This window comes from Coregonus clupeaformis, chromosome 19, assembly GCF_020615455.1.
Source record: "Coregonus clupeaformis isolate EN_2021a chromosome 19, ASM2061545v1, whole genome shotgun sequence".
NCBI classification, from domain to species: Eukaryota; Metazoa; Chordata; class Actinopteri; order Salmoniformes; family Salmonidae; genus Coregonus; species Coregonus clupeaformis.
Window position 1 is genome coordinate 47,542,519 of NC_059210.1, and position 25,091 is coordinate 47,567,609.

Genomic DNA, 25,091 nt, shown 5'->3' on the forward strand with positions numbered 1-25,091 from the left:
GATCATTTTGCTATTTGATTTGGAATTTTAAGACCCCTTGAAGTATAAAAAATACATATAAAAACATGATTTGATGAATGTATTTCTGGCCTTACTGCTATTAGCCCATACAAACGCAATGAATAACAGATTCACTACATGGAACTGTGAATGCACTGAGATACTGTGACGAGATCCTGAGACCCATTGTCATGCCATTCATCTGCCGCCATCACCTCATGTTTCAGCATGATAAAGCACAGCCCCATGTCGCAAGGATCTGTACACAATTCCTGGAAGCTGAAAATGTTCCAGTTCTTCCATGGCCTGAATACTCACCAGACATGTCACCTATTGAGCATGTTTGGGATGTTCTCGATCGACGTGTACGACAGTGTGTTCCAGTTCCCACCAATATCCAGCAACTTCGCACAACCATTGAAGAGGAGTGGGACAACATTCCACAGGCCACAATCAACAGCCTGATCATCTCCATGCGAAGGAGATGAGGCAAATGGTGGTCACTCCAGATACTGACTGGTTTTCTGATCCACGCCCCTACTTTTTTAAAAAGGTATCTACGACCAACCAATGCATATTGTCACTGGTGTAGAGAGGAGTAGGCAGGAGAGAGTCGCACCATAGATCAAAGTGGGACGAAACCCAAACGGTGTTGTGCTCAAAATATATCTTCATAAACAAAAAGGCACAGGGCTAATCCAAAGTGCAAAATATAAAGTACTCAGGAAATAGTAGGAGAGATTCCTCTCAGGAAAACATGTAACATTTACAATGACCAACAAAGACAAACGGCAGAGGGAGTATACAGTGGGGGGAAAAAGTATTTAGTCAGCCACCAATTGTGCAAGTTCTCCCACTTAAAAAGATGAGAGAGGCCTGTAATTCTCATCATAGGTACACGTCAACTATGACAGACAAAATGAGGGAAAAAAATCCAGAAAATCACATTGTAGGATTTTTTATGAATTTATTTGCAAATTATGGTGGAAAATAAGTATTTGGTCAATAACAAAAGTTTCTCAATACTTTGTTATATACCCTTTGTTGGCAATGACACAGGTCAAACGTTTTCTGTAAGTCTTCACAAGGTTTTCACACACTGTTGCTGGTATTTTGGCCCATTCCTCCATGCAGATCTCCTCTAGAGCAATGATGTTTTGGGGCTGTCGCTGGGCAACACAGACTTTCAACTCCCTCCAAAGATTTTCTATGGGGTTGAGATCTGGAGACTGGCTAGGCCACTCCAGGACCTTGAAATGCTTCTTACGAAGCCACTCCTTCGTTGCCTGGGCGGTGTGTCTGGGATCATTGTCATGCTGAAAGACCCAGCCACGTTTCATCTTCAATGCCCTTGCTGATGCAAGGAGGTTTTCACTCAAAATCTCACGATACATGGCCCCATTCATTCTTTCCTTTACACGGATCAGTCGTCCTGGTCCCTTTGCAGAAAAACAGCCCCAAAGCATGATGTTTCCACCCCCATGCTTCACAGTAGGTATGGTGTTCTTTGGATGCAACTCAGCATTCTTTGTCCTCCAAACACGACGAGTTGAGTTTTTACCAAAAAGTTCTATTTTGGTTTCATCTGACCATATCACATTCTCCCAATCCTCTTCTGGATCATCCAAATGCACTCTAGCAAACTTCAGACGGGCCTGGACATGTACTGGCTTAAGCAGGGGGACACGTCTGGCACTGCAGGATTTGAGTCCCTGGCGCGTAGTGTGTTACTGATGGTAGGCTTTGTTACTTTGGTCCCAGCTCTCTGCAGGTCATTCACTAGGTCCCCCCGTGTGGTTCTGGGATTTTTGCTCACCGTTCTTGTGATCATTTTGACCCACGGGGTGAGATCTTGCGTGGAGCCCCAGATCGAGGGAGATTATCAGTGTTCTTGTATGTCTTCCATTTCCTAATAATTGCTCCCACAGTTGATTTCTTCAAACCAAGCTGCTTACCTATTGCAGATTCAGTCTTCCCAGCCTGGTGCAGGTCTACAATTTTGTTTCTGGTGTCCTTTGACAGCTCTTTGGTCTTGGCCATAGTGGAGTTTGGAGTGTGACTGTTTGAGGTTGTGGACAGGTGTCTTTATACTGATAACAAGTTCAAAAAGGTGCCATTAATACAGGTAACGAGTGGAGGACAGAGGAGCCTCTTAAAGAAGAAGTTACAGGTCTGTGAGAGCCAGAAATCTTGCTTGTTTGTAGGTGACCAAATACTTATTTTTCACCATAATTTGCAAATAAATTCATTAAAAATCCTACAATGTGATTTTCTGGATTTTTTTTCCTCAATTTGTCTGTCATAGTTGACGTGTACCTATGATGAAAATTACAGGCCTCTCTCATCTTTTTAAGTGGGAGAACTTGCACAATTGGTGGCTGACTAAATACTTTTTTTCCCCCACTGTATGTGGTGATAGAGTGGGGATTGGAACCAGGTGTGTGTAATGATGACGAGACAAGTCCGGGTTGATGAGTGAAGGGCGTTTGCCAACAGTAGGTTCGGCAGCAGCTAGAAGGCCGGCGACACCGAATGCTGAGCTGGACAGGATGGGGAGCCAAAGTGAAGATTGGTGTGACACATATCTATATTCCCAGTCATGTGATATCTATAGATTAGGGCCTAAGAGTGTGCAAAGCTGTCATCAAGGCAAAGGGTGGCTGCTTTGAAGAATCTCAAATATAACATATATTTTGATTAGTTTAACACTTTTTTGCTTACTACAGGATTCCATATGTGTTATTTCATAGTTTTGATGTCTTCACTATTATTCTACAATGTAGAAAATAGTAAAAATAAAGAAAAACACTTGAATGAGTAGCTGTGTCCAAACTTTTGACTGGTACTGTATATTGAACAAATCCACCTTTTAAGGTCCATTCATAATGTTCTGGACACCAATCTGATCTCTGAGCATTTCGTATTGTAGCGACCCGCACAGACAGCTGTGTGTTAGGCTAGTAGATGGTTGTGTTGTACCTACCAGTACCCAGTGTTCGCGGGGTCCGACATGTCAATCAACCTGCTATCTGCCAATCACGGGAATGCCTGGAATGTTCTGATGCCGGGCATCCTGGCAGTTGGCGGAGTGGCGTGGAGGGGGGTTGGGCAGGGGGATGGAGCATTGGAAGTTAAGACCAGGTTTAGCCTTTGTTCTCTCTCTTTTTACGTCTGGGCTTCACAAGAGAAGGTCGCGATTGGCTTGTGGGTTATCTTTCATTTATTTGGCGTAGGCTACGGCCAAACAGTAGCCTGTGTAAAGTTGGTTTAATAAACCGTCCATTCGTAAACTCAATCCTCTGTCTGGACAGTTGTTCTTTTATGATCTAGTCAGGTCATTACATTGGTGTCAGAAGTAAAAACGTTGATAAAAGTTAGCCAGCTAGCTAGCTGACTTCTGTGGCTAGCTACCGTAGGTGAGAACGGGGTTGAAGATGCTTCGAGGGAATCCAAAGTGAAGGTGGAGGTAGGGGACGATTATGGCCAAGGAGGTGCGTGTGCATGGACGTCGGGGGTTCTGGCTGAGGAGATCGCCAGGGCACCGGAGCCCAGAGGCCGCTTGAGGGAGGACGTTAGAGTGATGGCGGCTGAAGCGGGCATGAGTGCTTCGTCGACTGTGTTTCGCGCGGATTCTGGTGGGCGGACCGAAGGGTGACGCTGACGCGGCGGGGACGAGGAATCTGGGGCTCAGGATGTAAACAACCATGGCGGCGCCCAGTTCCCGGCTGCGTCCGTATCCGTTAAGACCCCGAAGTATTCCGGTAAGGCGGATTGGGAAGCTTTTCATGCTCAGTTTGAACTGTTAGCTCATTTTAGGGGGTGGTCGGATGAAGATAGGTCACTGCAGTTGGCTTTATGCCTCACGGATGAAGCTCTGGCCTGTTTGATATTGATTAGCCCCAAGGACAGACGTGATTATGGTGCTTTAGTGGGAGCACTGAGGAGGCGCTATGGACAGTGTGTACAGCCCGGGCTACTGCGCTCCGAACTGAGTAATAGACGCAGGCAGCCTGGAGAGCCTCTACGGGTGCTAGCTAATGACATTGAGAGCCTCTCTCGGCGGGCATATGCTCACATGCCCCCCTCCGTGCAGAGCGCGAGCTAGCACGGGACCAGTTCATACAGGCGCTCTCTCCTACGGAGCTGCGCATACAGACCCAGCTGGCTCATCCTGAGTCATTGCAGGTAGCCTTGGAGATGGCTTTGGAGAGGGAGCTGGTGTGGGCTGGGGCTTCAGCTGGGGCTTTGGTGGGGGGTGCAGGGAGACAGACCCTCTGTGCGAGCTGGGGGCAGAGCAGCCCGGAGCCGGAAAAGTCTGCATGGGTGGCTGAAATGACAGAACTCATTCGTGCTGTGTCGCTACAGGCGGCACGAAACACACGCCCTGGTCCCAGGGTCTGCTGGGGTTGTGGCCAGCCAGGCCATCTGCGCCGAGATTGCCCCATGTCCCCCAGAGCTCAGGGAAGCGGCTCGGGGTCCGCATAGACCGGGTGAGTGCGGACCCTGGCTTTCTATCCCAACCACCATCTTCTTCAGGAGGAGCCCACCGGCACAGACGGGGAAGCAAGGCTCCACTTCCCCCAGAAGCAGACGAGGGCAAGCGGATGGAGCCTGTTGTTGTGGTGGGCCGGACCTGTGTTGGGGACTTTTGTCATGTCCCTGTCACTGTGGAGGGGGTGCCCTGCTCCGCCCTGGTGGACACTGGGTCCACAGTAACCCTCGTGAGGCCAGATATTGTGCCAGGTTGGACTCAGTGTGAGCCTACAACTGTGCAGCTCCGCACAGTCACAGGTGAGCTGGCACCCATGAAAGGGAAGGGAATAATGACTCTGACAGTAGGGGGCAGGACTGTGCGTCATCCTGTGTGGGTGGCGGCTGTGCAGGACCCTTGTATCCTGGGGTTGGACTTTCTTAGGAGCACAGGCTGCCAGTTAGACCTAAATAGGGGCACACTGAGCTTCCAGGGAGGGCCGGAGGTCACCATGGCCCCTAATGTCACATTCACTCAACCCAACAAACCCTTTACTCCAACAGTTAAAGCAGCAGAGACTCATGGCTGCCCCCCTCCCCCCACATCTGGGTGTGACTTTTCCCCAGCCCCCTGTCACCTACGGCGTTGCGTTACATTCCCCCAGCTACCTCCACGACACAGTCCTCTGTGAGCCAGGCCGCGCCCCCAGCCCAGCTACCCCAGATGGGAGGGGAGAGGACACTGTCTGCAGTGAGGGAGATATGGGGAGGAACTGTGTTGGTCTTGACCCCGAGCAGCAGGAACGGTTGAGGCAGTTGCTGTTTGAATTCAGAGACAGCTTTGCGCTGAGTGAGGAAGAGGTGGGTCAGACTCATCTGGTGCAGCATGAGATCGACACAGGTGATGCTCGACCTATCAAGATGCGTCCCCGCCGTATCCCGCTGGCACGCCAGGAGGCGGCAGACAAGGCTGTGTTGGAGATGCAGCGGGCAGACTTCATTGAGCCCTCAGACAGCCCCTGGGCGGCGCCAGTCGTCATGGTTCCGAAGAAGGGGGGCAAGCTGAGGTTCTGTGCGGACTACAGGCGGCTGAATGAGGTAACCAGGAAGGACTCATACCCCATACCACGTATCGATGAGTCGCTGGACCTGGTTAGGGGGTCCTCCTGGTTCTCCCCTCACTAGACCTCCGCAGTGGCTACTGGCAGGTGCCCCTCTCCCCAGAGGCCAGAGCCAAAACTGCGTTCTCCACTAACAGAGGACACTGGCAGTTCAAGGTCCTGTGCTTTGGCCTGTGCAGCGCTCCAGCTACTTTTGAGCGTTTGATGGACAGGGTGCTGGATGGCATCCCCCGACAGCAGTGTCTGGTATACCTCGATGACATCCTGGCCCATGGCAGCTCCTTCCAGTCAGCCCTGGGGGCGCTACGGTGTGTGCTGGAGAGGGTGGCTGCCGCAGGTCTGAAGCTCCACCCCGAGAAGTGCCACTTCATGAGGAGAGAGGTGTCCTTCTTGGGCCACCGAGTGGGGAAGGAGGGGGGAGGGGATCAGCACCATGGAGGACAAGGTAGCGGCTGTCAGAGACTGGCCCACCCCCACCGACCAGCGTCAGCTGAAGAGCTTCCTGGGCCTGGCCTCGTACTACAGGAGGTTTGTACGGGGCTTCTCAAGCGTTGCTGCTCCACTGAACCGCCTGCTGCCGAAGGACAAGGCTTTCACTTGGACAGTGGAGTGTGAGGAGGCGTTCAACACCCTCAAACGTGCACTAATCGAGGCCCCAGTGCCCGCCCCCTGACCTCACATTGCCCTTTATCCTGGACACAGACGCGAGCAATGTGGGCATGGGTGGGGTGCTGGCCCAGGTGGGGCCAGAGGGGGAGAGAGCGGTGGCATACTTCAGCAAAACATTTGACAAACATGAGCGCCGCTACTGTGTCACCCAGCGGAGCTCTTGGCTGTTGTGGCTTCCGTCAAACACTTCAAGTACTACCTGGGTGGTCTGCCCTTTACTGTAAGGGACTGATCACTCTGCTCTCCAGTGGCTCATGTCTTTCAGAGAGCCAGAGGGCAGGTGGCACGCTGGTTGGAGGAGCTTCAGCCGTATGACTTCACGGTGGTGCACAGGGGCAGGGGCACGCCACTCCAACGCCCGACGCCATGTCCCGTCGGCCCTGTACTGCAGACGGCTGCCGCCACTGCTAGAACGGAGAGAGGGACGGGGAGAGAGCTGTGTGCAGAGGGAGGGGGTCTGTGCCACAGTGTGTCGGGCGAGCGGGCCTGTCTGCTGTGAGCTGCAGACTGTCGACGTGGCTGAATGGGGGCAGCAGCAGGGACGGGACACAGACCTACAGCCAGTGCTACAGTGGGTAGAGGCGCAGGTGAGGCCACCATGGGAAGAGGTGACAGCACTCTCACTCGCGACCAAAGGGTTGTGGTCAAAGTTTGAGCGACTGCGGCTGGCTGATGGCGTGTTACAGCGGGCATGGAAGGAGTCAGCTACGGGGGAGGAGAGGTGGCAGGTGGTGGTCCCAAAAGCATTGCGGGAGGCTGGGCTCCAGAGTACTCATGGGGGGTGGGGACTGGACACTTTGGGGGTCACAAAACACTGCGCCGCCTCCGTCAGGGCTTTTACTGGGGGCAGCACAAGAGGGATGTGGAAGACTTTTGCCGCCGCTGTGACAACTGCACAGCAAGAAAGGGCCCCCCAGGCCGCTCTCATGCTCAGCTCCAACAGTTCCCAGTGGGGGCTCCCATGGAGAGGGTGGGAGTGGATGTAGTTGGGCCGTTCCCCACCACAGACAGTGGAAACCGCTGGGTGCTCACGGCCATGGACTATTTCACAAAATGGCCCGAGGCCTATGCTCTGCCTGACCAGGAGGCAGAGACCATCGTCGACGCCTGACAGCGGGGATGTTCAGCAGGTTTGGAGCTGCAGAGTCCATCCACAGCGACCAGGGCAGAAACTTTGAGTCCCGTGTGTTCGCCATCATGTGTGAGAGGCTGGGTATGCACAAGACCGCACTACCCTCTCCATCCTCAAAGTGATGGCCTTGTGGAGCGCTTCAACAAAACGCTTGGACAGCAGCTGGCCATCGTCTCTTCCAAACACCAGCGTGACTGGGACAAGCACCTGCCTATGGTCCTCATGGCATGCCACTCCGCTGTCCAAGACTCCACCTCCTGCACGCCTGCCCTCCTCATGCTGGGGAGAGAGATCCGTACCCCTGCGGAGAGTGGCGTTTGGTCGGCCCCCTGGATAGCCCTCATGTTTCCCGGGGCCGGAGTATGCCCGGAGACTCCAGGACTGCCTGGAGACAGCCCACACCTTCGCCAGAGAGCAGCTGCTGAATGCAGGTGTGAGGCAGAAGAGGAACTATGACGTGCACACCCGGGGAAGGCACTTTGTGGCTGGGGAGCTGGTCTGGGTCTACAGCCCGCTAAGGAAAAAAGGCAGATGCCCCAAGTTGGACAGTCACTGGGTGGGACCCTGCAGTGTCCTGGAGAGGGTAGGGGAGGTTGTTTACCGGGTGCAGCTTCCTCCCAGGGGGAGAAAGGTGACACTGCACCGGGGACAGGTTAGCCCCATATAGAGGGGCCTCTTCTCCCCAAACCCCAGGAACCCCCACAATTCCCCTCTCTGGCAATGACATTCTCCAGGCACCTACCCCCAGGTGCCGCAGACAAGGCTCCAGACAGCCCACTCCCCCTGTGTCACCGCGTGGTTCCCCAGAGCCACGGACTGTATTACCCGTTCCCGCTTCCTTGTCCCCCATGTCCTTGCCTTCATCCCCTGGTTCCCAGAGGGGCACTCTGTGGCCATCACAGCCACGCAGGCAAAGGAGACCTCCGGGTCGCTTCAGAGACTTTGTTTGTTCCCTCGGGGACGAGGGACTTTGTGGTGGGGGGGCTGTGTAGCGACCCGCACAGACAGCTGTGTGTTAGGCTAGTAGATGGTTGTGTTGTACCTACCAGTACCCAGTGTTTGCGGGGTCCGACATGTCAATCAACCTGCTATCTGCCAATCACGGGAATGCCTGGAATGTTCTGATGCCGGGCATCCTGGCGGTTGGCGGAGTGGCGTGGAGGGGGGTTGGGCAGGGGGATGGAGCATTGGAAGCCTTTGTTCTCTCTCTTTTTACGTCTGGGCTTCACAAGAGAAGGTCGCGATTGGCTTGTGGGTTATCTTTCATTTATTTGGCGTGGGCTACGGCCAAACAGTAGCCTGTGTAAAGTTGGTTTAATAAACCGTCCATTCGTAAACTCAATCCTCTGTCTGGACAGTTGTTCTTTTATGATCTAGTCAGGTCATTACAGTATTATTCTGTACATAAATCAGAGATTCTCCATTTAGTATGATTACATAAGACAGATGGTTACTTAAGGCAAAAACTAAAGGAGGGTGGTTGGTCGGGTTAGATGAGTGGGCGTATAACACGGACTTCTAGCAACCCAAAGGTTGTGAGTTTGAATCTCATCACGGACAACTTTAGCATTTTAGCTAATTAGCAACTTTTCAATAACGTACTTATTTTTAGCTACTTTGCAACTACTTAGCATGTTATCTAACCCGTCCCCTTCCCCTAACCCTTTAACCCAACTCCTAAACTTAACCCTAACCCTAACTCCTAGCCTAGCTAACATTAGCGAGCTAGCTAACGTTAGCAACATTCATAAAATATAATATGAATTGTAATTTGTAACACATCATACTAAATGGGTGAGAAAATCCACACATTAATACATACCATACGAAATGTATAATATCATACTGTAGTATCTCGGATTTATGTACAGAATAATATGAAATGCGCTGAGACCAGGTTTGGTTCCTTTTGGGTCATAACTTTACAAATACCAGGTAGACTATATAGCCTTGTCTTCTAGTCCCAGCAATAGCCTAACTAACCCCCTACATATTAAACACATTTCTCATTTACCTTTATCATTCTAGGTGCTTCGGTCACAGTAACATCACGATTTACAGACGCTCCCATTCGGATATGCGCGCCTCATTGCAGAAACATGCATCCGCAACATTTTTATTTGATCACCATTATTTGCTGTGGTGGTGTCTACGGTTGGCGCATGTCTTGGCGCATACGAGTTCGCGTTTGATAATGCTTTTAATCCTCGCAATTGAGGTCAGAGCAGATACTGCCTTCATCTTTCAAACCTTGAAATGTAGCCTATCACACATTGCTTCGCTGTCACAGTCAATATGGTAGGCTACTACCCAACTAAAGTTGCTTTGATTGAGCAACTCAAACTGTTGAATGCGCGTTCAGCAACATGTAGTAGCCTACTGAAGTTAAAACCCAACCCCCCCACCTCGACAGTAAAAGTAGGCTAAAAGCCAAGTCTAGGTAATTAATTTATCCTCACCCTCTCCATATTTAGCGCTTCGATCACTGTCTCTCCCGCCCCAACGGACGCCTCCGCCCCGTTTCTGTTGGGCGGTTGAGACTGCTCGCTCCATCTGGTCTCCGCTGCATGCAACATCTTCCACAGGTTTGGGTTCCATGTCGACGATGAGAAGGTAGTAGCATCCCCCTCATCTTCTGTGTGCGGTTTGGGAAACATGACCGGTAATGTTAGGTCTTTATCTGGAGAAGAAGGGGCGTCAGTCTGTTCAGATTTCTCGGCCATAACTGGACTTGTGTTGTGGTTACTGAACTAAATAACCTCTTCTTTTTTAAGTATAAAAAAACTCAGGTAAGGGAGGGTCTGAGCAGAGGTCTGGTCTGTACAGTAGGCTAAGTACCCACACACCTTCCACATTCCAAAATGATGACAGATTTGACTGTCTATGTTTGTGACCCTGATGACCCTTTTCACTCTGCCAGTATGTGTTCATTTTCAACACCAGGGTTGCAATGTTGGCATAATAAATACAACCTTAGGCCTGTCATAATACCTCAAATATATCCACATTTATTGTAAATCCTAAGGAAAGGACCCTATACTGTGTGTAGGCCTACAACATGCTGCTTGTGTTTAGATTTTCCATTAAATTCAGACCAAGTCATTGGTTGGAGTCTGGAGAGGATAAAATACATGTTGCCTGCAGTGAACTCCTCCATGCTGTTGTGTTGCTAGTGATAACACTGGACCAAAGTCACTTACACCGTGAGTAAGGAGGCAGAACCCACAAGCAAAAGGTACACTGTAAAATAAAATAAAAATATGTTGATTCAATCTACAATTGTAAGGCTGCAATAGAAACTTGAATAGCATAGGTTTGTGTGAACATTTTGTTGAGCAAACTCACAATCCTATTGCAGCTGGTTGCCTTACAATTGTATGTTGAATCAACCTATTTTTTTATAATTTTTTTACGGTTTAACATAACACACAAAGCAAAAGGCACAGTGACATGTGTTTACAGTAAACCCTGTAGTCATGATAGCCACACAGAGTGGCCCACAGCCCCCCAAAATATTTGTAACTTCCATTGAAGTTCCATTGAAACTTCCATTGAACAACCCCCACAAATTGAAATGGTTCACTGGACTGCCGTCTATTAAACAAAGAAGGTTGCAACACAGACGATGATGAAGATAGAGTCAGTAGTCTTTCCTGACAGGGTGAGTGTTCAGGAAGCCTTTGCTCCGCCCTTCATGGGGCAACTCAGGTGCTCCGGGGGTCGTTTCCGAGGTAACCGGTGGCAGAGGGTGTGTCTGCGGAGCATGAGGAGAGGCGGCAGGGGGAGGCTTTGGGTGGTGGAGGTGTGTGTCTTTCCTGAAGTCTGAGAGTCCTCTGTCTGTGGCCCACATCGTCCACGCCTTCAAAACACACACATGCAGACACACGCATGAACACATATATGGAAAGACAATTTGTCACTACTCTACAATTATTCACTATTTTAAGGCTGAGCATGTCTAAACCAAGAATATACAAAATAGCATATACTGTACATCTCTACAAAGCTTACATTTTAAAGCCACCAGGGGGCAGTATGTTGCCCTGGCTGTCCAGTGGTGGAGCCCTCATGTGACTGAGCCAGAGCAGCCTCTCTCTCTCCCCCCACTCAGGGTCCACATCCTGGGGTGAGTCTGCCCGGCTCCCCCTGGCCCCGCTCCAGTTCCTATGGATGTACACCCATATTTGTCCTGCACTCTTTTTATGTGAAAGCTCGTCATTGAGATTTCCAATGTATTTATAACAACTTGCAAATAAACTTGAATGACCCATCCAGAAACAACCCCTACCCCCTGAATACTACATGAATTGCCTATGGAGTAGGGGCTAGGGGCTGTTTCTGGATGGGGCTGAACTTGCCTGGGTCTCCCCCTCCACTGGAAGAAGAAGCGTGCCAAGGTGTGGGGGCCCATCCTGGAAGGAGGGGGTAGAGGGAGGCGAGGCAGGCTGGCCAGGGCCACCTCTCTCTGGGGATTACGCTGCTCCCGCTCAGCCCTATCCCTCCACCTCTTCTCCTGCTCTTCGCTGTTCTCCACTCGCACCCAGTGCAGGAACTCCAGGCGAGGTTGGGTAGGTGGGAGGGGCAAGTAGAATGTTTCCCTGGGAGTGGCCAATGAGTTGGTGACCTGGGCTTTGTGGGCAGTGCCTTTCGGAGGGCCCTGCAGGACAAGATGATGCTGCAGGCGAGGCTTGAAGCCTAAGTACCTCACCTCCATGTTGCTGCACAGCAACACCCCTCTCACACTAGCCTGACCTCTCCTGCTCTGTAGCTACAGCAACATCTGTTCAATTACCTGTAGCTGCTGGCTGATGAAGTCACTTTGTTTCTATGGCAACATGGTCATTGTTGTCTGTGACTGAAAAAAATATTGAATAAATGTAAAAAATGTAATTCTACTTCTAGTAAACAACCAGCAAATAAAAGTAACCAGAATGTAAAGTTTCTGAAATGTGCTTGCTGTCAACAGTCTGAGGGTTTAAAGTTGTTTGGCTGTGTTCAGATGAAAAGGTTGAATAGAAAAATCTTACAAATCTACCATTGCAATGTAATGGATATTAAAACCTACTGGATTTAATGCTGTGTCAAATAGCGCCAACAGCCATAATCTACAAGGCCAAAGAGAACTCAATGTAACTTGATGCGTTTGATTTTCTTCTCTGAACTCAACGATCCGTTACAAAACTCACACATGCAAACGCACACACAAAAGCGTCCAACTCATCTCCCAATGCAGGCTGCCTAGCAACCTGTTGCTATTAGATACTGCTGGGCCTGTCGCCATGGCAGCAGATTCTCACTCTCTCTGCAGCGTTACAACACACCACACCATTTAGCTGTGCTGTGGAGAGAGTTTCATAAGTCCTTGAGCCTTCCCCGGTCCAGCACACACCTGTTGTGGACAGAATTCAAATGAGTGAGTGAGTGAGTGAGAGAAAGAGAGAGAGAGAGACACATGGATAGAAAGATTGAGAGACACACATAGATAGAAAGAGAGAGAGGGACAGAGGGACATAGGGCTCCCGAGTGGCGCAGCGGTCTAAGGCACTGCATCTCAGTGTTTGAGGCGTCACTACAGACCCCCTGGTTCGATATATAAAGAACAGAGGGAGAAAGAGCCATCATGATTCAGCAGTATCACATCATGGTATCAATCATGTCATTGTATCATATCATTCATTAATATGAGATGCATTATCTTTTGGATGATGCTGACATGCAGTTTGCTTACACTGAAATGAAACCCTAGAAAGTCAGACGTGTGTGTGTTTGCTTTAGTGCTTAACTCTGATATATGAATCATTCCCTGGATTTGACACTGCAACATGCTTCACCTCAGCCCTAACTAAGGGTCATCATAACAGTGCATATGATTAACAACCATGACTCAGTGTGAGTAGACCACAAACACACACACACACAAACACAGAGAGAGCGAGAGAGAGATAGAGAGAGAGAGAGAGAGAGAGAGAGAGGGGAAAGGAAAAGAGAATAAAAATAAAGATGGAGGAGAGCAGATGTGGAGAGGAGAGACATGAAGAAAGGAAAGACGCAGGAGAAAAATAGGAGAGAACAGGAAGCAGTGCTTGTTTTCGCTCTCAAATAAAAGCAATGCTCTCCCAATGTTGCTATGACAACCTCTCCTCTGGATTCCTTTTCATTGTGCTACCTCTCATCCCTCATCCTCACTGCCTTTCAGCCTGCAGGGCGCGTGCATGAGTGTCTCTCTGTCACATGCTTTTCTGAAACTCAGTTGCTTAGCTCCCATAACCCCCTCGCTCTGCCTAACAGGAATGGTAACACTTCTCCTCAGAGTGCTTCCATCCTTCCATTCCTCCATTCTTCCAATCTTCTCTCTCCCTTTCTCTCTCTCTCTGCTGTCCATATTGTGTGTTATGTGATTAGATAAGAGTAGGTCAACTTAAACATTTAACACTAAACGTGACATTCCATCCTGACTTGGATTAGGGTTAGATGGGTTAGGATTTAGGTTAGAGGTTTATTATGAATATATATTTATAGATCTTTATTTGTATTTATAGATTTGCAGCTCTATCACACAATAAACACTCACACAAAATCATGTCCGAGTTTGAGCAGCAAAGCCTTGTTGAACTGTGTATGGTAGGTGACTTGTCAGTGTTTGTTGGGAGAGAATGGAAACTTTTGTACAATCCTTTTGTATTTTCTCCTCAATTATCAGCAGTGGCACAGGAATGGCTGAGGGCATAAACACAGTGACACAAACACAGTCATTTTCTTTTACACACATGCAGAAGGGAGAGGGAGGAGATATAGGAAGAGAGGGAGATGTGGAACGTCTGGAGAGAAAGGGGAGATGGAATCCGCCGCTTTACACACACACGCACACACACGCACAGTGCATTAAAGTTTATACAATAGCTACCAGCATTCTTCCTCTGCATGGAAGAGATGCTGAAGTCTCTGAAAGCCTTTTTTGGTTTTAATAGTTAATTCTTTATGTAGCCAGCACTATGCTCCACTAGACTGCTTTTAAAAAGCAAACCAGTGAGCCATTCCAAATGGAAACTCACTGAGCCTGCAATTCTGAGGTATCAAATCATTATTCTTTTTTTATTTGGAGGGAGGGAGAGTAGAGAGGGACAGAAACTCAGCTTAAATCATCTTTATCTTTCCTGCTCAAGCCCACTGGCTACTGACACAGAGAGAGAGACAGAGAGACTCCTGCAGCTCTGTCGCACACTGGGTATGTACATAGTCAATGGTAGGCTTCGAGGGGACTCCTATGGTAGGTACACCTATAGCTCATCTCTTGGCAGTAGTACTGTAGACTACTTTATCACTGACCTCAACCCAGAGTCTCTCAGAGCGTTCACAGTCAGCCCACTGACACCCCTATCAGACCACAGCAAAATCACAGTCTACTGGAACAGAGCAATACTCAATCATGAGGCATCAAAGCCAAAAGAACTGAATAATATTAAGAAATGCTATAGATGGAAGGAAAGTAGTGTTGAAACCTACCAAAAAACAATTAGGAAACAACAAATTCAATCCATTCTAGACAACTTCCTGGACAAAACGTTCCACTGTAATAGTGAAGGTGTAAACTTGGCAGTAGAAAACCTAAACAGTATATTTGACCTCTCAGCTTCCCTATCAAATCTAAAAATCTCTAACAGAAAACCAAAGAAAAGTAATAACAGTGATAAATGGTTTGATGAAGAATGCAAAAACCCTAAGAAAGAAATTGAGAAACCTATCCAACCAAAAACATAGAGACCCAGAAAACCTGAGCCTACGCCTTCACTATGGTGAATCACTAAAACAATACAGAAATACACTACGGAAAAGAAGGAACAGCATGTCAGAAATCAGCTCAATGTAATTGAAGAATCCATAGACTCTAACCACTTCTGGGAAAATTGGAAAACACTAAACAAACAACAACACGAAGAGCTATCTATCCAAAACGGAGATGTATGGGTAAACCACTTCTCCAATCTTTTTGGCCCTATAACAGAGAACAAACAGCAAAAAAATATACATGATCAAATGCAAATCTTAGAATCAACTATTAAAGACTACCAGAACCCACTGGATTCTCCAATTACATTGAATGAACTACAGGATAAAATACAAACCCTCCAACCCAAAAAGTCCTGTGGTGTTGATGGTATCCTCAATGAAATGATAAAATATACAGACCACAAATTTCAATTAGCTATACTTAAACTCTTTAACATCATCCTTAGCTCTGGCATCTTCCCCAACATCTGGAACCAAGGACTGATCACCCCAATCCACAAAAGTGGAGACAAATTTGACCCCAATAACTACCGTGGGATATGCGTCAACAGCAACCTTGGGAAAATCCTCTGCATTATCATTAACAGCAGACTAGTTCATTTCCTCAGTGAAAACAATGTACTGAGCAAATGTCAAATTGGCTTTTTACCAAATTACCGTACGACAGACTACGTATTCACCCTGCACACCCTATTTGACAAACAAACAAACCAAAACAAATGCAAAGTCTTCTCATGCTTTGTTGATTTCAAAAAAGCTTTTGACTCAATTTGGCATGAGGGTCTGCTATACAAATTGATGGAAAGTGGGGTTGGGGGAAAAACATACGACATTATAAAATCCATGTACACAAACAACAAGTGTGCGGTTAAAATTGGCAAAAAACACACACATTTCTTTCCACAGGGCCGTGGGGTGAGACAGTGATGCAGTTTAAGCCCCACCCTCTTCAACATATATATCAACGAATTGGCGAGGGCACTAGAACAGTCTGCAGCACCCGGCCTCACCCTACTAGAATCTGAAGTCAAATGTCTTCTGTTTGCTGACGATCTGGTGCTTCTGTCACCAACCAAGGAGGGCCTACAGCAGCACCTAGATATTCTGCACAGATTCTGTCAGACCTGGGCCCTGACAGTAAATCTCAGTAAGACAAAAATAATGGTGTTCCAAAAAAGGTCCAGTTGCCAGGACCACAAATACAAATTCCATCTAGACACCGTTGCCCTAGAGCACACAAAAAACTATACATACCTCGGCCTAAACATCAGCGCCACAGGTAACTTCCACAAAGCTGTGAACGATCTGAGAGACAAGGCAAGAAGGGCCTTCTATGCCATCAAAAGGAACATAAAATTTGACATACCAATTAGGATCTGGCTAAAAATACTTGAATCAGTTATAGAACCCATTGCCCTTTATGGTTCTGAGGTCTGGGGTCCGCTCACCAACCAAGAATTCACAAAATGGGACAAACACCAAATTGAGACTCTGCATGCAGAATTCTGCAAAAACATCCTCCGTGTACAACGTAAAACACCAAATAATGCATGCAGAGCAGAATTAGGCCAATACCCGCTAATTATCAAAATCCAGAAAAGAGCCGTTAAATTCTATAACCACTTAAAAGGAAGCGATTCCCAAACCTTCCATAACAAAGCCATCACCTACAGAGAGAGTGAACTTGGAGAAGAGTCCCCTAAGTAAGCTTGTCCTGGGGCTCTGTTCACAAACACAAACAGACCCCACACAGCCCCAGGACAACAACAACAACAACAACTAGACCCAACCAAATCATGAGAAAACAAAAAGAGAATTACTTGACACATTGGAAAGAACAAACAAAAAAACAGAGCAAACTAGAATGCTATTTGGCCCTAAACAGAGAGTACACAGTGGCAGAATACTTGACCACTGTGACTGACCCAAACTTAAGGAAAGCTTTGACTATGTACAGACTCAGTGAGCATAGCCTTGCTATTGAGAAAGGCCGCCGTAGGCAGACCTGGCTCTCAAGAGAAGACAGGCTATGTGCACACTGCCCACAAAATGAGGTGGAAACTGAGCTGCACTTCCTAACCTCCTGCCAAATGTATGACCATATTAGAGACACATATTTCCCTCAGATTACAGCGATCCACAAAGAATTCGAAAACAAACCCAATTTTGATAAACTCCCTTATCTACTGGGTGAAAAACCACAGTGTGCCATCACAGCTGCAAGATTTGTGACCTGTTGCCACAAGAAAAGGGCAACCAGTGAAGAACAAACACCATTGTAAATACAACCCATATTTATGTTTATTTATTTTCCCATTTGTACTTTAACTATTTGCACATTGTTACAACACTGTATATATACATAATATGACATTTGAAATGTCTTTATTCTTTTGAAACTTCTGAGTGTAATGTTTACTGTTAATATTTATTGTTTATTTCACTTTTGTTTACTATCTACTTCACTTGCTTTGGCAATGTTAACACACGTTTCCCATGCCAATAAAGCCCTTAAATTGAATTGAAATTGAATTGACAGAGAGAGAGACAGAGAGAGAGACAGAGAGAGAGAGAGACAGAGAGAGAGACAGAGAGAGACAGAGAGAGAGAGACAGAGAGAGAGACAGAGAGAGACAGAGACAGAGAGAGAGACAGAGAGAGACAGAGAGAGTGAGACAGAGAGAGAGAGAGAGAGAGAGAGAGAGAGAGAGAGAGAGGGGCACACAGACACTGACAGAGATACAGTGGGGTTGGGGAGAGTGGAGAGAGCAGCCTCAGAGAGAGAAAAGGAGGAATATTTTAAGAAGAGAAAAATACAGAGCGGGACAAAGATATGTTTTAAGGTGAGAGAGAGGAAGGATGATTTATGGTGGAGCAAGCCATTGACACAGCGAGAAAAAGATGAGCTAACTGAACATTCCTGGAGAAAACCAACAGTGACAAGATCGTGGGACAGGAAAAGAGGGACAGAAGGAGAGAGAGGACAGATCGAGAGATGCATGCAGTCAATTGTACTCATTCGATGGTAAGAACAATTTTTGGTGTGTGTTTGTGTTCGCTAGGACATATGTCTGGGTTAGACACAGACACACTGGCACTGAGGTAAACACACACACACACACACACACACACACAGAATCAGAGCAGTAGAAGGAGAAGAGTGGCATCTCTGATGTGCCACAGTGGTGTCATCTCATTTGTGCTAACTGTTCAGACTCTGGCGTGTATGTGTGTGTGTGTGTGTGTGTGTGTGTGTGTGCCCGCGTGTTTGTGTGTCTGTGTATTGAAGCGATCAAGGCACCAGGCTGATGCATATCTATTTTTATTGATCAGCATCCAGCACCCTCTCTCTAACTCTCCCTCTCTTTCCCTCTCCTCTATCCCCGTCATTCCCTTTTCTTCGCTCTTAATCTTTCACATACCTCCATCTCTCTGTCGCTGTCTGTCAGTACAGATAGCTTATTTCCACTGCAGATGTCTCCTGCATCCCTCCTACTGCAGTCTCAGCTACAGCAAGACAACCTCCTCTCCTCTTCTCTCTATTCCTCCTTTCCCTCTCTGACGTTTCCCCTTCTCCTTTCCTCCTCTCCCACCTTTCGATATATTCCTCCTCCTCCCATCTCTTATTTCCTTGACACATGGTCTAGTAGTCTCTCTACCCTTTTCTTTCCATTGTGTGTGTGCGTGTCTTTTATTTAAGACTTCCTCTGTTATCTTAACTGGTAAACACTGCCACCAGGTGGTGACTGGTTGTCATCAGTACACACGCACGCAAAAATATTTTCATTAATTAAAAATATAATTAAAGTAAAGAAGAAAAGAGGGACAAAGATATAATCAAATATAATCCATTGCATATGAAAAGAGACTGGAAATCAAATCAAATGGAATGGTTGAGAGTTGAAAACACAGGAGGTACTCTCCTTTTAAATCCCTCTCTCAACCTGTCCTAACACTGGCTTTCTAAATGTGTTACAAAACCTATCCTTAACACATTATCTTCCCCATCTCTCTCCCCCGCTCTCTCTCACTCCCTCTCTCTCACTCCCTCTCTCTCACTCCCTCTCTCTCTCTGCCAGGTCATCTCCTTAGTGTCTACAGAACCATGCCGACTACACCTGTCGCCACAATGTGACAGCGACTGTCTGACCACGGAGACCATCACATAGACAGTCCACAACACTTTAGATTCCTATGGCACTGTAACCTGGCAACAGCAGATACCTACAGCGCTGTAACTTGGCAACAACACTGAGTCAACTCAATCGAATTGCCACTGCTGAATCGACTCCTCTGAATCAACTCCTCTCGGCTGTGAGGATGCTGAGGGTGTCAATGGTCCTACTGCAGAGGCAGCTGATCCTGTGTGTGTGGGTGTGTGTGTCCAGTGCTCTAGTGGTCCATTCCCTGCCATGGAGCGTTTCCTGCCCTGCAGGGTGTGTGTGTCAGATCAAGCCCTGGTTTTCCCCCCAGTCATCGTCCCGCGAGGTTCCAACTGTGGACTGTAACAACCTGTTCCTGACCCAGCTCCCCTCCCCTCTCCCCCTAGACACACACACCCTCCGTCTGCAGAGTAACCTGCTGTTTGCCTTGGAGACACCACTGTTACACACACTCCCCAACCTTACTGACCTGGATCTGTCTCAGAACCGCTTCAGCAGTGTTAGGACACTAACCTTAACCCAGCCCCAGACTCCCTCCCTGCGCTCCCTACTCTCCTTGCACATTGAGGAGAACCAGCTCCGGTCCCTGCCCCCTGCCTCCTTCTCTTCCCTGCCTGCCCTACAGGAGCTCTTCCTCAGCCACAACCAGCTGGCCTCCCTGGCTCCTGGAGCCTTCTCTGGCCTGGGCTCTCTGCTGCGCCTGCACCTCAACAACAACCACCTGACCTCAATAGACCCCCTCTGGTTCACCACCCTGCCCCGCCTCCAGGTGCTGATGCTGGGGGGAAACCCAGTGGAGGTCCTCCCTGAACGGGGCTTCCAGGCCCTGGGGTCTCTACGCAGCCTGGTGCTGGGGGGCATGGGGCTGAAAGGGTTGCCTGAGAGGGCCCTGGAGGGGCTGGACAGTCTGGAGAGCCTGTCCTTCTACGACAACCTCCTCACCACTGTCCCCACACAGGCTCTGAGGAGGCTCCCTGGCCTGAAGTTTCTGGACCTGAATAAGAACCGTCTGAGTCTGGTTCAGACAGGGGACTTCAGGGACCTGATCCACCTGACAGAGCTGGGTCTGAACAACATGGAGGAGCTGGTAGCCATCGAGAGGGCAGCCATGGAAAACCTGCCTGAGCTCACCAAGCTGGAGATCACCAACAACCCCCGGCTGTCCTACATCCACCCTAAGGCCTTCTTTCGGCTGGGCAGGCTAGAGAGCCTGATGCTCAACTCCAACGCTCTGAGTGCTCTGCACCAAAACACTGTCCTGTCTCTGCCCAGCCTGAGGGAGGTCAGCCTACACTCCAACCCCCTCCGCTGTGACTGCCTGTTTCGCTGGGTGGCTGAGGAGCACACTCACACAGACGGCGATGCACACACAGATACACAGATGCCACAGGCTGTGAGGTTTATCCAGCCCCAGGCCACGTTGTGTTCTGGGCCTCCAGAGCTGAGGGCTCGCAGGGTGAGGGAGGTGTCAATCACAGAGATGTCAGCCTCCTGCCTCCCCCTCATCCCCCCTGGCATCCTCCCCCTTTACGTGGGGGTGAGAGAGGGGGAGAGGCTGGCCCTGCACTGTCGCGCCCTGGCAGAGCCTCAGCCCACAATCTACTGGGTCACTCCTTCTGGACAGAGACTGGGATCATCCAACAACCCCCACAGCCCCAAGCCTGCATCCAGCCTCAATTCCAAGCCTGGATCCAGCCTCAACTCCAAGCCTGGATCCACCCTCAACTCCAAGCCTGCATCCACCCTCAACTCCAAGCCTGCATCCAGCCTCAACTCCAAGCCTGCATCCAGCCAGACATCCAACTACTCCTCTTACCATTCCCCCTTACCCAGCCCAGCATCTGGTAATGCCTCTGTCCTCTTTTCCAGCCTCACCCCTTCCACTCCCCCCCCCCCCTCCTCCCCTGCCTACCGGCTCCTGCCTGAGGGGACATTGGAGATCGTCATGGTGACGGCCCGGGAGGCGGGTCTGTACACCTGTGTGGCTGAGAACACACTGGGGGCCGACACTCACAGTGTGACTGTAGGGGTGCAGGGGCGAGGGAGGGGGTTGAGGCAACAGATGTTGGAGGGGAGAGGATAGGGTTTGAAGAAGAGGGTTTTGAGGGAAGGGAGGTCACGTGAGGGAAAGGGTCAAGACAGCAAGCATAATGAGCAGCACACATATAAATAAAGCCTAGTTATATAAATAATGAATGATATAATACACATAATAACACACACACACACACACAAAAACACACACACATACTTGCAGTACATCGTTTTCGAAGATAACGTCGCTTCCAGGGATGGTTTATAGGATAGATATGGCTACCGCTTTTGGTGGCGATGCGGTTGTAGGTGGTTGTAAAGCCCGATCCGGGAGGCACATATCCTGCCGCAGTTGGGACATGTTAGGGCTGAATCTGGAGATGATTGTGGGAGTGGTTGGGAGCATTGGGGCCTGTAAATAGGACATACGACACAGTGGTAGGACATATTCAGACCCCTTGACTTTTTCCACATTTTGTTACGTTACAGCCTTATTCTAAAATTGATTGGACTATTACCCAGAACGTATCCACCTAACCCTAACCCAGAGACTGAACTTCAGGAGAGGAGTCTTTCCCTCTTCACTTACAGGGGACAGGCATTTTCCAAACAGTGTCCTTTTATGGTAGCCTATCCCTGCTTTCTTTGAGGTTTTGTAAATCTAAGTGGTTAATGTGACCAGCCCTTTCTCACTCTGTCCCTTCCCTCGGCTTCCTATCACCTTGCTTTATTATTCCATCCTACTGCCTTTACATAACATTAACTGCTTTTCCTAACCAGTGTACCACTTCTCTTTCAGATGTATTAAATTCTATTTTGAGCTATTATTTAAAAAAAGTTGGACTGATATATGTTGATGATTTGTTTTCCTGTCCATATTCACTTATTCCCTTATCGCTAGAGGCAAATGAGGAGGCAGATGAGTGCAATAAATTATTCACTCTCCAAAATGGTAACAGTTGACTACATTGAATTCACAAATCAATATTTCTATCCATCTTTCTATGACAACTTAAATTCATATTTAATGACATCTAGAACTTTTATCTTTCTACTGGCCATGGACTGTAACAGGAATATTTGTGTGGTTATTAAACACGATTTCAGATCATAATACCCTACATAATTAGAATGCTATGCAGAAGAGCCAGTATTTCTGTTGAAAAAGCACAAACAAAGACTCAGAAGTGTATTACTTGTCATTGAACACAGACACAACTTAACAGAAATGATGGAAGTTACTGAGCAGTTAGCATCTCAACTGGTGTTAAACTCAGTTTGGCTTCTTTATCTCTTTCTTCCTCACACAGAGGGCCTTTTGCACCTTTCACCAAGAAACAGAACTTAGCTAACAGAAAATGTATCTTACTCAAGGCATTGATTAATTATTTTCTGAACATATTTTGTTTTAGGCCAGGAAAATGTAGTCTAAAAGATTGAACTTTTGAACATGGAGCTAAATGTGCCAGAGCTTTTTACATTATTACAATGACAATATAAAAATTAAGTTTATACCATGGCATTGTTGAATACTTGTTTCTGATTGGCTTGAAGGGCATTTTAAAACATGCATTATTTCCCTATAACAAACGGTATATTTGCACAGTAGAATTCAATGGCTATAGTTCATTCTTACATGTTCTATGTTTAGCTGCTTTTGAAAGCAACAGTCGAAATGAAAACATTATTGGCATTGCTGAATTCGATTTTCATAATAGCAAGCTAGGACTGATGGTTTGGTTAGCTAAACTAGCAAGTCTGTTTGTCTGTTTACCAAGGCAACTACTGTTGCTATCTAGTAAACTTGCTAGCTGCTTCAGTGAATGTGGAACACTGCAATTTTATTTCTACCTGCAAATAAACACATTTCTACTGGTAAATGTGCTAAATTATAGCTATGGTATAAAAGGGATAATCATGTTGGGGCTCTATGCATTCTCTGGAAAATAATGCAATGCAGTGGAAGGTTAGTTCCACTCCGCTAGTGCGTTGTGGAACACATCTTCCACGTTGTTCATTATTTTCCAGAGAACAAATAGCCCCTCGTTGATTATCCCTTACATATTCTAATGTGACAGAAAATAACAAGTGAAGTAAACTAGATGCTCCATCTCATACACTACATGACCAAAAGTATGTGGACACCTGCTTGTCAAACATCTCATTCCAAAATCATGGGCATTAATATGGAGTTGGTCACCCCTTTGCTGCTATGACAGCCTCCACTCTCCTGGGAAGGCTTTCCACTAAATGTTGGAACATTGCTGTGGGGACTTGCTTCCATTCAGCCACAAGAGCATTAGTGAGGTCGGGCACTGATGTTGGGCGATTAGGCCTGGCTTGCAGTCTGCGTTCCAATTCATCCCAAAGGTATTCTATGGGGTTGAGGTCAGGGCTCTGTGCAGGGCAGTCAAGTTCTTTCACACCGATCTCGACAAACCATTTCTGGATGGACCTCGCTTTGTGCACAGTGGCATTATCATGCTGAAACAGGAAAGGGCCTTCCCCAAACTGTTGCCGCAAAGTTGGAAGCACAGAATTGTCTAGAATGTATGCTGTAGCATTAAGATTTTGCTTCACTGGAACTAAGGGGCCTAGCCCGAACCATGAAAAACAGCCCCAAACCATTATTCCTCCTCCACCAAACTTTACAATTGGCACTATGCATTCGGGCAGGTAGTGTTCTCCTGGCATCCACCAAACCCAGATTCGTCCATTGGACAGCCAGATGTTGAAGCGTGATTAATCACTCCAGAGAACGCGTTTCCACTGCTCCAGAGTCCAATGCCGGCGAGCTTTACACCATTCCAGCCGACGCTTGGCATTGCGCATGGTGATTTTTGGATTGACCCCTTTCATGAAGCTCCCGACAAACAGTTATTGTGCTGACATTGCTTCCAGAGGCAGTTTGGAACTCGGTAATGAGTGTTGCAACCGAGTACAGACGATTTTTATGCGCTTCAGCACTCGGTGGCACCGTTCTGTGAGCTTGTGTGGCCTACCACTTCGCGGCTGAGCCATTGTTGCTCCTAGACGTTTCCACTTCACAATAACAGCACTTACAGTTGACCGGGGCAGCTCTAGCAGGGCAGAAATTTGACAAACTGACTTGTTGGAAAGGTGGCATCCTATGACGGTGCCACGTTAAAAGTCACTGAGCTCTTCAATTACGCCATTCTACTGCCAATGTTTGTCTATGGAGATTGCATAGCTGTGCGCTCGATTGTATACACCTGTCAGCAATTGGTGTGGCTGAAATAGCCGAATCCACTAATTTGAAGGTGTGTCGACATACTTTTGTATATATAGTGTATGTGCCCTCATAAACCAGTCCTGGTTGTTTTCTAGCCCCTTTACACAGCACTGCCATTGTTTGCTTGGACTTAGTACTTGATGATGTAGTAGGATAGCAATGGCTGCTGTCAAACACAACAAAAATCATACAGGAATCATAGTGATCCCGTCCTGACCTGGTTTGGTGTCAGATTCGAGGGGGATGGACGTAGTAAATGCTATGGCTGTGACGGCTAGTGGGTCTCGCCACACGCGGGTCGAAGTTCTGTCGGCAGATATCCTTGACGATGATCTCTGAGGTTCCATGGAACAGGTGTTTCTCCAGGACTGGGCCAGGATCCGCCTGCATGTGCTTCTTCTGCCTTGGGAACACACAACACAACACACTGTCAAAGATTTACTCACACACATAAAATACTG

The 25,091-nt window shown here is 47.9% G+C and overlaps 2 protein-coding genes across 5 annotated transcripts in view; one reads left to right on the forward strand and one right to left on the reverse strand.

Moving 5' to 3' along the window:
- LOC121532186 (adenosylhomocysteinase 3) overlaps positions 1-22,878 on the reverse strand; it is a 39,623-nt gene extending 16,745 nt beyond the window's left edge. Inside the window, exons 1-2 of one of the 4 annotated variants that reach the window (XM_041837959.2) lie at positions 21,595-22,878; positions 9,852-10,027 (exon numbers count right to left, since the gene is read on the reverse strand). In XM_041837959.2, coding sequence (XP_041693893.1) covers positions 9,852-9,968 — 117 coding nt within the window. In that variant the 5' untranslated portion in view covers positions 9,969-10,027; positions 21,595-22,878. Of the gene's footprint in view, positions 1-9,406; positions 9,492-9,851; positions 11,252-11,403; positions 11,553-18,602; positions 18,764-21,594 lie in introns of those variants that run through there. The other 3 variants (XM_041837960.2, XM_041837958.1, XM_041837961.1) reach the window with 3 other exon arrangements.
- On the forward strand, positions 17,918-21,604 carry LOC121532185 (leucine-rich repeat neuronal protein 1-like). Its single transcript, XM_041837957.1, has 2 exons — positions 17,918-18,205; positions 19,260-21,604. The coding sequence occupies exon 2, from the start codon at positions 19,501-19,503 to the stop codon at positions 21,424-21,426; it is 1,926 nt and encodes a 641-aa protein (XP_041693891.1). The 5' UTR covers positions 17,918-18,205; positions 19,260-19,500; the 3' UTR covers positions 21,427-21,604.
- Positions 22,879-25,091: the final 2,213 nt, after the last annotated feature.